Source organism: Cyrtonyx montezumae, unplaced genomic scaffold, assembly GCF_038088225.1.
Source record: "Cyrtonyx montezumae isolate F1298 unplaced genomic scaffold, pur_monq_1.0 scaffold_24, whole genome shotgun sequence".
Classification (NCBI taxonomy): domain Eukaryota; kingdom Metazoa; phylum Chordata; class Aves; order Galliformes; family Odontophoridae; genus Cyrtonyx; species Cyrtonyx montezumae.
Genome location: NW_027071981.1, coordinates 9,926,494 through 9,941,414, shown reverse-complemented (window position 1 = coordinate 9,941,414; position 14,921 = coordinate 9,926,494). Strand labels below are relative to the sequence as shown.

The following is a 14,921-nucleotide window of genomic DNA, read 5'->3' as shown; positions in this document are numbered from 1 at the left end:
TTATAGTAAAATGTCTGCAAGGCATAAATACACAAGTTGAAATGCCATATTTAGATGGAAGTGAAATTCTGGAGCTTGCTTTGGCCAAGGGCTACTTTTTTTGCAGCACTGCTGACACAGAACAGATTCTTCTCTCTTAAATGCCATTTTCTGTCTGTGTTGGGTGCTCTTGCTTTCTTCTGCTTGGCAAAGGCTTGTCCAAATAGTGACCTCACTTCACTTCTTGTGATTGGCTTGCATGTAATTATGCATGTCCATAGGCAAATGAGCTGAACCACCTTTGGTAAATGTAATGAACGCGACAAAGGACCTGTGTGGTCCAGGATGTTGAGACACAGTGGTGGTGGTGAACTCTAGCATTATCGTGTTTTATGAAAGAGAAATTATTGTCTGCGTGCCTTGCATTGCTTCCTCACAGCCTACTGGAGCAGTTCCATTGCAGTGGATTTGGTGAACACAGTTGAAGTCCGTAGTCTTATTTTCTCTTATGAATTGCATAACCAAGAACAAAATTTAACCTCAGAAGACAATGGTGTTTGTTCTTTTTTTAGTTGTTTCAAATAATTTTTAGTGTTGCAAATGGTTCAGAAATAATATATGAAAAAATATACTAATTTTCCCAAAGCTTTTCACCAGTTACAAAAAATGTGATACGAGCAATGACCTTTGGATAATGTGACCTATTCTGTCCTCAGTGCTTGCAGCGTGGCTTAAACTTAATGAGGAGGCTTGTGTGTAGTTTATAAGACCTTTCTTATTGATGTCTTCTACCAGCATACTAGATACTCATGGGATTACAGACCGATAGAAATTTAAAATAAGAGCTGAGCACAATGTTTTCCATTTACCATTGTTCATTTATATTATGTGAGTATTGTTTCTGTCAAGAGACTTTCTCTATAGTGGCTATTTGCTAGCTAGCATGAAATGAAGATCGTCTAGATTGCTACCTGGGCAGTCAGAACATATTCAGTTGTTGCTGTCTTCAACCTAGCTAATTTTAGATACAGTTGGGTTGAAATGCTCTCCAATTTCCAGCTGTTGAAAAACTATTGATTAAGAAACTGCTTACAGTCAACTTATGGTTAAATATCTATCACAAAAGTAACCTTAAATGCCGTGACATTATGATTTAGGAACAGTCCAGAGTACTTTTTACCTTGGAGAACTGCAAAATGTCACCCGTTGGAGTGATGTGGAACATGGTATTGTACTTATAACAATTCATTTTTTATACTTTAATCTTCCTCTTTAATGATTTCTATCAATTTTCCTGCCTGTTTTAGCAGAAGCTATACAATATTAGCCTCTATAAATGCTGCACAGGCAGTACGAAGGATCTTTTTAAAATACCTGATAACAAAATATGACCTTTAATTTATCAGACAAGTCCTATGTTTTCTTATCTCCCTCTTGTTGCTTTTCATCTTCTCTCGCTTGCTTTTAATATAATGCACCAATCTCATAGTAAGCAATCTATCTTTGTTCTAACCAAGATAGATTTATCGTGAGGAAGTGAGAGTCAGGAAGAGTGCACTCTTCATTTAATTATTAATTGATTAATTAATCCAGTGAAAAATAATGTTAAAAGAAAAAGAGGGTGGAAGGTAGTTGATTTCAAGTGAGGGGTTGCATTATTCTGAGAGGTTAATGATTGTTCTCTGTTTTATCCCAAATAATGTTGCAAGAATGTGGTTTAAGATTAATTTGCTTAATGCAAGCAAGAAGCAAGGAGCTTGCAGGTGACCATGAGATGATTCAGTACTGTTTGTACGTGGAATGGGAATCAAATTACATGTAGACCTTTCAATACATGTAGTAAGTGGATTCTTCTCTCAGGAAACCTAAGTTATTGCTCTGTATTTGGTTGTGTTATAAGCAACTGATGTGTGATTTCACTGTGCTATGAAGACTGCTATCTGTCATACTGCGAGCAGAATATTCTTTTCAGATACAAAATATGCATTGTAAGGAATCTTGAAGTTCCTCTAGGGAAAAAGAAGACCACATATGCTATGGTCATTTAATATGAACTTGACAGATTTTACACATTCCAGTTTGCAGAAGTCATAGTACATGTCAGTTTCTTTTTTTTATAGGTTAGCTTTTCTGTAACAGTGTGTAGCATAGTAGAGTAGAAGCTTTACTTATTTGCTACAAATTCTTTCTCTAACTCTAGAGCCTCTTATTCATCTCACAAAGCTGACTGTAAGGTTTGTTTAGGACATCTAATGGGAATAAATAAGCATCCTAAACTGTGTCTACCTTTTCTTTGAACACTGGAGGAAGCCCACGTCAGCCTTTTGGATTTGTAGCTTCTCAAACAGTTCTACCAGGCTGAATGCTGCATGCTTCTCTATATTTCTCAACTCCTCCTCCATGCTGTAGTGTGTAGTGTCAGTGTACTTCATCAGCAGACAAAATATATGCAGCTCTTTCTGATCCATGAAGAACTTTCTTAGTCCTCCATCAAATAGTAGTCAAGTTTGCAGGCACTCGTGAAAAATAAGACAGTGTCAGTGCATCCCACAAGCCCAGTGATTTTCTGGGATTGACCTAAACCCCTTGTCCTCTGCCACATCCAACACAGTTTTATGCCTGAATATCCTGGTTCTGATGTTGTGATAAAAAAGGTGATATAGTGTTTGCAGGCATAACCACAAGTTTACTGATGGCTGCTGATGACAAGAGGCCTATGTGTGATAGCAGGGCTGCGTGCAAAGGCAACAGGCAGGCTCGCAAGATGGGATGTGCTACAGAGTACTTAGAAACTAAGTTTGTCAGGAGTGAGACCTATAATGGCAGGTGAAGGAAGGTTACCCCATGGACTACCCCATGTGGAAACTCTGGGAACATATTCTGGACCTGCAGAGTTACGTGTGAGTAGTCTCTCATGTGAGTGGTACATTTGAGTGATCTGTCTAAAGGGTCTTTGGTCAAACAGGGCAACGCCGCCACTGAGTTCCTTAGATGAGTTTTAAGGATGTTTCAAACCTGAAACAACATAGCTTTAGGTAATGTCTGTATACTAGATACTCAAAGCTCATTACAGTCAGAATCTGTTGCTCTGCTGACATCAATTTGCATTTGAGCTTTGAAATCGAAAGAATCCACATATGGTCAATACATGAGGCCAGTATGAACAGCAGCATGTCTTTGTGTTTTCAGTTTATTCCAGCATTAATATTTATTTTTACATGTAAGTGCATGCATAGTAATATGATTTAAGAGAACCTCACTGTGGACCTTTAATGAGATTGTGCTTTTGTTTCCTAGCCTGGCCAAACATGTACAGCTTGCTCCTGTACCACAGAGCCACAGTGGCTTCTTCCCAGGCTGTGCAGTTGACACTCCAGTCAAGTTTCATCTCTAACTGCATCTGGAAAAATTATATGGGTTTGTGCCTTCATCTTGAAGATGTCAGGGGAGACATAATTCAGGAGTAGCAGTGTCAAGATCATGATGAGCAAAACCAGGGAGAGAGGGTTGTTTATAAATGGAGATAGGCATCAGTTTCTTCACTTTCTTATTTATTTCCTTAGCAGATCACTGAGATCACTAACAATGTGAATTTTTATTCTGTTAAAGGGTTTGTTTCAAAGAAAATATTCTCTAGACTTTATGTTTTTCTTTACAGACTCTCAGTTTTCAACCTTCTTATTCTCCTTCAAGGATGCTACTATTTCACATCAATAACTGACACCTTTATTTCAGAGAACAAAATAAAATTACACTCCAGCACTGACAATATAATAAATCAGGAGGGATAAAATACATATTAGCGAAGTTCATGTAGTTGGTTTGTCCATGATGACCTATAGATACAAAGGTATGATTAACTTTTTCTGGGGCTGCTTCTTCTCAATCTTGCACAAGATTTAGCTCCAACTCAAAGACTTGACCTCTGCTGCTCCGCTCTGCTTACCTTGATTCTTTGAAATTACTGTTATTCCCTTGAAGTCTTTCTGCTCATACAGAATTAATACTTCACTGTGACAAAATATTATCCCCTTTGTAGAAGAATGATTCCATCTAGTCTTCAGTTGGGTTAGACATGTTGCACATCACGAGTGAATCATTTTTACCCAGGTTTTTTAATCAAATAAATTTTAGCAATCGAGTCACAGAGCGTCCTGCTGAGTAGTTACATATCTGTCTACAATTAAAGTCTGCGCAGATCGGTTGTTTCTTATGAATTATGGTTCAAAAGCATGCCAGACAAAACACTTCATCTTTCAGAAGGGTAGCAGAAATAAAATATCAAATACACAGCTTTATTTAGAGCATCAAAATTAACCTTCTCAGAAGTATTTTTAGTGAATAACTTCCTTGTGGTTAACCCTATTGTTAAAAGGATAATAAAGGAAGCGTGAAAATATGCACAGAGTAATCCTGAGGAAAACAATATGTAATATATTTATGTTTTCCCTACCAGCAATAAGATTGCCATAGAATTCAGTGGGACCATCCAGATTCACTGTAGCTATATGTATGATTCAAAACAGTTTAGGAAGAAGCAGTTATTGAAAACATGGGTTTTCTTGCAGGGTAATACAAAGGTTTTTGTTGCTTTTAAAATTTTCTCCATTATTTTCAGTGGTATGTATCATTTTTTTGAATGTACTTGTCAAGTTACTTGTGAAACAACTAGTATCCTCATCATTAAACCTGTGTTCTCCTTGAAACTGAAGCTAGATAAGTTCCACGCCATTTCCTTCTAGCCCTTCCATTTGCGTTATCTACTTGAAGTATTTAAGCTAATGTAATAGGGTCAAATTGAGATGCATTTGGCTGCGTTCTTCTGATGAGAAATAGGTCAATGTAATCAGCAATTATTTTTTTGTGTGACCTTTACAAATCAAATGGTTATTTCCTTACTTTTCACTTGTATTTCACTCCCAGTGGTGCAAGACTGCCACAGTAAGTATAGAACATAATTTATAGATAGAATCACAAAACACTAGGGTTCAGTATTCTCTATGAGAATATGTACCTATGTACCACACGGACTTTTTAATGAAATTATTTAAAGAAATGTATAAGCTGGCCAGTGCTAAATTTATACTGCTAATTCACAAAGCAGTTTCCACAATCACAGTAGAGATGTTCTGGAGTCACTGCCAAGTACTAGAAGCAGAAAGAGCAATCAACTTGGCCTAGGATTAATCCAGTGGCAGTAATGGAATTACTGCTGCAAACTGCCTTAGTGGTAAGCATCTAGAGTGGTGCAACAGATTTACTCACACTGACTGTAACAGCATAGCATTTAGGGCCTTCCTGGTGTGGGTGGCTGTAAGCATTCCATTTTGACATGACTGTATATGCAGTCTAGGGAGAATTTGTTCATGAAAGACATCAACAATTAGTGCTGGATGATCTGTGAATCCAATGAGTTAATAATGACCTGCATCCACGAGGCATATTTTCATTGCTTCAGTAGATTCTTCGGGACCCCAACCTTTCCTAAACAATTATTTAGCCTTTTCTTATAAATAAAATAGTAGATTCCTCCCTCCTTTGTTTAAATACAGATAACAAAAAAAGCATAACCAACAGCAGAAAAACTTCACAATTCATTTTCTTCTTTAAGTTAAGAAAACCTTTTGGCAGTGAGATTTTATCTATCTTATTCTTTGAATTAACTGATTACATTCAGTCATCTCACATCACGAGTCTTTTTTCTATAGCTTTTTATTTTAGAATTTTCATTTTCCTGAAATGGCAGAAAATGGAAAATTTCAGTAAAATATTGTTTTGCAGAGAATGTTTTTGAATGTTGAGAATAGAGCAAAATATGCATATGGAAAGATAAATATGTACATATTTTTATATATACAACTGGGCATACTTTAATGCATATAGAATTCATATAGTATACTGGAAGATGGATAGGGAATGACATCCTCTGGAAAGATTAGCTTCTGGCACGATGAACTGATATTTATTAAGTGAAATAGGGGGAATGTGGTAAGTAGCAACTCGTGTCACTGAAAAATAAGTTTCTGCACAAAACCACAATGTTACTTGGTACAAAAACTGTTGCTCTTGCTGTTTCTGACATCTATGGTACGGATTTTTCTCTGTCACACTGTGCTGCCGATAGCAGATATAATCATCTGGCAAATGAGAAGATTGATTTCCTGAATTTGGATAATACTTTGTTCTGCTAACTAGCAATAATATCCTTCTACCTTACATAAATGTATTTATGAGCACTACACAGACTACTACATCTTGTACTTTCCAGTGCAGGTACAGGACACGGTTCCTTGCTGGTTCAAGTGAGAGACAGTTTGTAGATTAGAGCTAGCAAGATTGACTTAGAATTGAGGCCTAAGGTAGGAACAATGGCCATTTACTCATCTAGCTGTTCTTATATCTCAAGGTTTTCCTAATATGAACCAATACAATGGAGGAAAAGGTACTGTTGGTCTAAAATAGTACCTGTATGTCAAGGGAAATTTTTAGGCTTACCATTCTCCTAAGAGAAGTCTCAAATAGAAGATGGTAATGGATGGTTTTTTTGAGTGATCATACCTGTATCATTAAAACACAAAAAACCTTATAGTTAAAAATAAGCATTTTAAAGTAGTTTGCTAATTACTCTAAGTTGTATGATATCTTCCTGACTATATTGATCTTATTTTATGCCATTGTTTTATTTTAAGCAGCCAAATATTTCTGCACAGACTGTGGAGAGAGAGTTTGCAAATATGATCAGCTTGTGTTTCGCATTGCTGAGTTCTGGATTGTTCTTGATTTATGAAACTCCACTAAAGATGGCCTCTTGCTAAATTGTAAAGTGTTTCCACATTTCAGAACAAAGTTACCTTTCAGCAAGTCACTTTTGTCAAAGCCTTGGTGTTCCTTCAAGACATTGTCAGCCTGTCTTATGAGAATGTAAAAATGGTGAATACTGTGGTCTGTTCTGTACTATTTATTTGGATCTCTGGAATTTGTTTAAGTGAAGCAAATAAGAATGTATTTTTTTCTGACTAGGACATAAGTTACGGCAGGTCTATTTTCTAGACAGCAGAAGTAAGTGTGCCTTAAATGGTGATTAAGACTTGTGTTATTCTTCTTTAAATGACTAACCTGGAGTGAGAGGTTGGATGTCTTTGAAGAACTTAAACCTGTTTCACCTGAACATGTTTAACTAGTTAATAAGAAACATCAAAAAAGACAAAACCCTGAGGTCAATGATCTTTTTTTGTAAAGCCATTCTATGATGTTTAAATTTGTTTTTTGGGGTCTGTCTCTAACATAAGTTTAATAACCTAGCTCAAATGCAGATTTCTAATTTTCAATTAACATAGGAATAATTTTGTTTGCTAAAATAAAATAAATGAATGAATGAAAAGTCTGAACCATGAAATGTTCCAGGTAGCGCTTTTTAAAATTCCAAATTTCAAAAAATCATGTGGCAACTGTATAGCTCAAGCTTTAAGTATTAACTTTTAACCTTTGACCTTACAGATTTTAACCAATGAAATGTCTCTTTAAACTTTAAAGGAAACAATGATAACGAGCGCCTGGCGATTGCTAGACAGCGAATTCCATATCGACTTGGTCGAGTAGTTGATGAATGGCTACTCGACAAAGGTAAAAAACATTGATTAAAACTTCAAATAAAAAAAATAATTTGAACATAACCAAGTAGTGCTTCATTGTAACACTAATAAACATAAAAAATAAATTTCCGTAAAACTAAATTTAAAACAAATTTTAAAAAGTAAAATATAGAGTAATATTTGCATACCTTGTATAATAATTTCTATACATTTCTAGAAGTACCAGCTGTTTAATAATCTTACCCTGTTAACTTAAGGTTAAAGGGACTGTTAAATATAATCCACTAACTCAATCTATGAAGGTACTCATAGCAAACATTAACAAAAAATTATAAATCATTCATAGATTATATTACATGCTCCAGCATCTAAATTATTAACTAAAAATATATGTAGTTACGATATCTTCATTATGGTCCTGAAAAAAAAAATTTGCTTAAAGTGTAGGTATCTTAAATAGTGGGCAAGATGCATTGCCAATCAAAATGAAGTCCCTTTAACGTTTGCAACCTTCTAAGGGGATTTTGGAACAAACACTAATTAAAACAGAACTTAAAGTTGTGTGCATGCTTTTTGTGAGCAGAAACCAATCTGCTAAAGTGACTTCTATTTACTAAGAGTGGTACTGTTGCTGAGGATTTCTCTGTTGAATGGAAATGTGCCATGATTTCTCCATCGGTATGTGTATCATTTCTGAAGCCGCTTTTACATCTAAAATCTTTTATTTTAATTGATAGCCTTGCTGAAAGCCAATCACACATCTATTTTTGAATCTGCCTCTGAGATACTCAGTGTGAACCATGTGTTTCTTTCCAGTGTGTACGTTGAAGGAAAATAAACAATTAAATACAAAAAGGAAATATTTCATTAAGAAATATAAATATTTCATTCACTTATACAGAGATATGACTGATTACTGCATAACATTCTTTAAAAATTCTCTTAACCTAGTGACGTTTGTGTATATATAAACTCTGTGTGTATATACATATTTGCATATGTCTATACATACATAAACTCATCTTAAAGCTGTAGGCCCAATGCCGAATTCCATGGAAAAATCTTTGCAATGTTGGCAGTCCTTGTAGAAAAAGTAATCTTCAGGAATTACAATCTTGGCAACCTTGAAACACATCAAAAAGCTTAGCACTGCTTTCAGGTAAAAGGGAAAGGGGTGTTGTTTGTAGTACTGAAAACATTTACAAATATATTTGATTGGCCTTTTAGCAAAAAGAAAAAAAAAAGGAAAAGGAAAAAGAAAAAGAAAAAAACGGAAAAAAATATGGCAATTTTAGAACATGCAAATGCTCTCAAAATTTACGCATTTCATGGACACCTCATTAAAAAGCAATGAATTATGAGTCAAGTCTTTTTCTTATAGTTTATTGCTGTCATTATTCACTCCATGAAAATCTGTTATCATTCTTGTAGAGTATAGCGTTCACAGTCAACATTTTTGCATGTATATAATATTATCTTCACAGGACGTCAACTCACAATCTTCAATAGCCAAGCAACCATAAAAATTGGAGGCAAGGAACGGGGCCATCCTTTCCAAGGCCAGCTCTCTGGTCTTTACTACAATGGCTTGAAAGTTCTGAATATGGCAGCAGAAAATGATGCCAACATCGTGATAGAAGGAAATGTGAGACTTGTTGGTGAAGTGCCTTCCTCCATGACAACTGAGTCTACAGCCACAGCGATGCAATCTGAGATGTCAACATCGGTCATGGAAACAACCACCACTTTGGCCACGAGCACCGCTAGGAGAGGAAAGGCCCCGACAAAAGAACCTATTGGCCAGGTTAGTCAGCTTCTTTACCTTTTGCTAAAGTTTTCACATCTTTTTGTATGGCTTCCTATTTTGCATTCATTATACAGATTCAATTGTTCCTGTTGACAAAATGTCTGAGTTACAGATAAAAGTTTTGCACATGGCTCTTGGATGTGATGTTGGTCAGCATTTAGAAGGAAAAGAAGGACTTCGCTGTTTTGTCTAAATTAGGCAGACTTCTCGGTTCACATTTTTCTTGTGATTGCTTTATCACTTTTGCTGTCTGTCTTTAGAGTGGTGTATATTTTTTAAAAAAATCTATGATCCATCCTTGGATGGCTAGTATTGACTGTTTTCAGTGTAGAACTAGATGTCTGGAATTAGACATAATGAAATGAAGTCATGAGTTTTTCCATGAGATAGAAATGGGAATTTGTCTGGGAAGAGAACAGGAAGGAGGTGAGAAGGCAAAAAAAAGTGATAGAAGCTGGAAAGAGGGAATTATCGTTTTCCATGATGTAGAATCTTTCCAAGCAAAATTCCTGAGAAGAGGCAGTGACTCCTAAGGGAATTAAGACAACACTGAACTGTGGGAGACTCAGGCTCCAAGCTAGAGACAGTTGTTTACTGTTTGCTGAGATTATTTGCATCTCATGAATTTAGTGATATATTTAGTAGCTTTCAGGTTTTGTCAAGATCTCTGTATAATATATAGGGGAATTTGCTTTTCCCTCTCCTTTTTCAGAAAATTTGGGAAGTTGAATTAAGAGCTGCTGCTCTGAATAACAGCATTCTGTTATAAGTTACCAGGACGTTTCTCTGTCAGAGAAGATTATTTTTTATATATATTTATTCCGCTGTGTGCTTGAAATACATTTGAAAAAAAAATACACTGGCAAATGATTTTCATGTGTTCAATTGGTTCACGTGCTTGTTTGTGACCCACTGTGCCATGAAGCTGTGACAGCTACACTGAGAGATCCAAGTAGGACAAAGGCAAAGAAAGTGTCACAAGCTGCAGGGAGGAACAGGAGCATGACGTGATGAATGAGGTTAATTTCCTCAAGAATGGAGGAGAACATGATGGTTACACTGGGAGGTTGAGGTCAAGTTGCCTATTTTCTGTGTAAAATCGCAACACACTTTTAATTTCAGGGCATTAAACCTGACACAGGAGCTTTTCTGGCTGTATTATTCATTTACACTTCAAACGTTGGATTGAAAACTACAGCAATGTAGAAATTGTTATTTTTTAAAATGAGGAAGAAATTTGAGTTAAAAGCAAGCATCTAAAAATCTTCTTACTTGTATTTTCACATAAGCATGGTTTTATGAATTTTCCTTGCTTGTTTATTTCTCCTTTTGCATGAGAATCCAAAGGAAAAAAGAAAAAAAAATATATGGCATGCACTGTAAGCACAGATTGCAGAGGTATTTTTTATTATTATTATTTTTAATTACTATTGTAGTAAGCTACAGAGTTTTTATTAAACAGGCAATAAATTTGCTTCAGTATTAATTTTCTTTAAATAGCATCTCCCACTTCATTATCCAACTAGTCTGCTCACTGTTTTACAGCAATGAGATGAATTAAAAACAAATTTCACAGGGAAAAGATTAGCATCTAAAAGAACAATGCATCCCTGCACAGTGAAAGAATTTGGGCTAAAGTAATGCTCCCAAAATGAAATGAAACTAAGCTAAACTTCTCTAACAATTTCCAGCCACTTTCTCAGGTAATTCCCAAGTACAATTTGGGAGTAAGAGTACAACAGCGTTCACAGTTTGGACTTTGCATGATCTGTGTGTGATGGGAGTTTGCTGTTATAGTTGCTGTGTCAGTTGGTATCGGTTGCCAGAAATATTTCCCACTGCTGTGTTCTTCTTTTTCTTCTTCTTCTTTTTCTTTTTTCTGAAAAGGGGAAATAGACAATTCATGCTATTCCAAAGGCCTTGTTTCCAGACTGCAATGCCTACGATACGGTGTGGCCATTATCAATTTTATCAGAGCATCTATACATCTGTTAGAACACTGCCATTCTTTCAGCTGCTCCTGGCTGATCTGAGTACACCGCAGTGCTGAGAGCACCTGCTTCCTAATGCCCCACCAGCACAGGGAGGCTCCACGAGCACGTGGACTCACACAGCATCTCACCACAGCACATCATGTGCGTGAAGGTTTAGAACAGACTCCCCCACCCATTAGCCTTGCTAGTACGAGTTTTTTCTGCAGCCCATTTGAAGCAACTCGGTGGGAATTCTGTATCTGAGTCTGAAATCAGCCTTTCCAAGGAAATGTTCAGTGTTAATGTTCTCAAAGCACATGATATCCCGAGTCTACAACTGAGGCCATCTTGCTATTAATAATCCACAGTGGCTTACTTTAGATCTGGCTAAGTATTCTGTTTGATAGGATCTGTGTTGTCATTACAAGTGTATAATTAACTAATTAGGATCAGCATTGGAATGTGTTTTGCCACAAGACCTGTGATTTGATTTGAAGAGATTGATATGTCCAAAACTCAAAGCTGAAATTTGTCTGCAGTTTCCTGTGTTATTCATGCAACAAACTCAGACCTAGGAAGCTGCTAAATCAAATTAAGTACATGATTTCTTCTCTTCATTAATATCTGATTTCTTCTTCCTCCTGAAAGTAATAATGTATGTGCTAGTGTCCCATAGGACTCTCATGGGTCTGCTCTACAGAGTGCTGAGTAATCACTTTACATCTTGATGTCACTTGGAGATAAGGGCACTCATCCTCTCATGGAAAATCTACTTTTACACTCTGCATTCTCTTTCATTTTTGTCCTTTACACCTTTTTCTGACCTTTATTTATACATAATCTCTGTAAAAGTGTCAACTACACTGACATAATGTAATGCATGAAAAGTTATCTTTCTGGCATTAATTAGGTTACTGAGAAAAAAACAGGTAGCTAAACAAGAATTGCTAATGAAAAAAGAAAAAAAAAGCAACCAACCAACCAACCAAACAGAAAAACTTGTATTATTGCAAATCAGTTCATGTCTTAATGAATAGAAGTAATCAGTCAGAAACTGTTTGCTCCATTTGCAGTAGTACCAAATTCAATTAAAGATTGCTATACTTAAAGGAGATCATTTAAATCACTTTTTATAGGAAATGTTCTTTTAGGAGACCTGCAGGGTTAGTGCTTCAATTGATGGAGTGTGTTCTTCTCAGCAGGTATCTAACTAATGCAATATATGATACAAGATAGACATGATACTTACAGAATGTGTGTTGAGCGATTTTCTACAAATGAGATCTCAGTGCTTCTTAAACAAATTCCTTTTTTGTTAGTGACTCTGCTCTCAATGAAGGTTTTCCCTACTTGGAGGTTGTGTCATATTTTAACAATGGATGCTTTGGTGATGACAGACATCTTAATTATTATACTTGTAACTGTAGATTTTCAAAGTGGAGAAAGGTACTCAAGGTCTACTGCACGTCAGTGATAGGTGAATGCCTCATTTTCCTTAGCGCCCTGAGAATTCCACCTTCTCTGTGATTACTATAGCATCTGCAGCTGTCAGCCTTTGTGCAAGGCACTGCATAAACACATAAGAAGTGACAGCCTCTGCCTCAAATAGCTTGCAGAATAAACGAAAGGCATCAGGTAAAGAAGAAAAGAAAAAATAAAGGGAAATTAGGAAGTTAGTGCAGTGTTTCAGTGTTAAGCTACATGCAGATTTACAGCCATCACGAGAGGGATAGATTGCTACCTGTTTTTCTGATCCAGACTCTTCAGATGGTGGTCCCTGAGCTCCAGCTCTCCTGTAGGATCACCACATGCTATGGTAGACTCTTTAAAGAAGGCAATTTACAGACTGGGCTGCCTGGTTTGCCGCCAGTTCAGCAGTTGGTGCACAACCAGCATCTGGTCAGTGGTCGATAACACGTTTTCTCTGCTTTGCCACTGACACTTGGGAGAACCCATAGTCATTGGAGCAGGAGCTGTGGATTCCTGGACAGTTCCTTCATTCCACCATACTGTACTGAAGGAGGCTTAAAGCAGGAAGAAAAGATGTCCCTGCTCCTTTCTGCAGCGAGATGCCCTCCAGATTTGAAATATTTATTCTCTTTGACCTCTTTATAAGTGTAGAGACATAATTTAGTTTTTTAGAAGGTATTCCCAAAATGTGGCATTCCTTTATGTGTGAGTAAAGAAATCCCCAACTTTTAAGTATTACGAGAATTCTTCCTGTGAAGTTAGAGCCTATATTGCTAACTTTGATGAGTCGCAAGTATACACAGGGGCTTAGGAATCCTGAATTTGTTCTAAGAATATCATTCCCTTTATGAAGTTATTCAGCAAAATATTACAGTTATGTTCTTTCTTCTTTTTCACTTTTATTTTTGCCACATTTTAAAAAGCTCATTTGCAAGCTTTTCTATTCAATCATGAAGGTGATAAACTTCTTTTAAAATTGAAAATAAAGGAGACTAGTATGTTGTATAACTCCAGGAGCCAAAATGTTAAGCAAAACATTCAGTACTGCAAGGCTTGCAATAAAAAATGCAAGAGTTGGCAATAGCAGAAAGGCTTCAAAAGGACTTCTGAGTATGGTTTTTTCTTGAATGAGGATAGCACAATCAGGCCTTTAGTATCTCTTTGGCATGGCTGCGTGGATCTATATTAACTGGAAATCATAAATGAAGGGATAGTAAATCAAGAATAATGTGCTCATTTCTCATCAGTTTCGTAAGCTGTGATTGTGAAAGCCTATCCACACAGCATCCCCTGCTCTCGTGTGCTGGAAACCATTTCTGAAAGTGATGTGCAAAACAGCTTTTTTTTTTTCTTTCCAATCTTTCATGAGGGATTCTGGCAGTCCTCTTTGTCCTCATCAGAGTGAGCTTTTATTGATAACACTTAGCCACTTAACCAGCAATTGCAATACACTGTGAGATGATTGCATGTTTTGGAACAATAGACACTGATTTGTGGTCAAGCGGAATTAAATTGACATCATATTGAACTGATGAGCAGAAATTTGGTCAGCTGCTCTGTAGGGCACACATCAGATGAAGTGTATGTTTCTTTTCATGTCTTAAAACGGTGGGTTTTGGTGATATTCACTGTAGCATAACAGTGATGGGCTTGGCTCAGTACCTTGCCCAATAAGTAAAAACAAGCACTGAAAAATATAGCAACGGCTTCTTCCTCTGGAAGTTCATATCAATCAGTCCACAAGTCATCAGCCTCAGTAGGTAATGCTCTTCCCAAGGCTTTGGTAAATCACAGGGCTTTCATTCAATGGATGCCTGCTAGTGCATAATGAATCCTAGAGCATCAAGCATCACAGTGATCACAGTGCCTAGACATGCTCCCTAGATGACAGAGACCGTGAGATTCGTGTGCTCAAGGTAGCAGATAGGGTAGTTGTGGAAGTTCACGCATTTTAATTGCAGGTAGGCATAAAAATGGCTGAGTGTATAGGCTGAGCTCCTCAAAGGGAGCTTGGCTTCTGGCTTTCGCTAAGAACATTTGGCTAAGTTAGGCTGAGGGGTGGGAAAGTCAATTCTTGGACTTCTGGTGAAATTATATGAA

At 36.7% G+C, this 14,921-nt stretch overlaps 1 protein-coding gene across 19 annotated transcripts in view; it reads left to right on the top strand.

Moving 5' to 3' along the window:
- The window catches only part of NRXN1 (neurexin 1), a 625,130-nt gene that overhangs the window by 529,838 nt on the left and 80,371 nt on the right, over positions 1 to 14,921 (top strand). For 11 of the 19 annotated variants that reach the window (XM_065739648.1, XM_065739644.1, XM_065739643.1 and 8 more), the window contains 2 exons: positions 7,513 to 7,602; positions 9,056 to 9,375. In XM_065739648.1, the coding sequence (XP_065595720.1) occupies positions 7,513 to 7,602; positions 9,056 to 9,375 (410 nt within the window). The remainder of the gene's footprint in view (positions 1 to 7,512; positions 7,603 to 9,055; positions 9,376 to 14,921) is intronic. The other 8 variants (XM_065739655.1, XM_065739653.1, XM_065739654.1 and 5 more) reach the window with 1 other exon arrangement.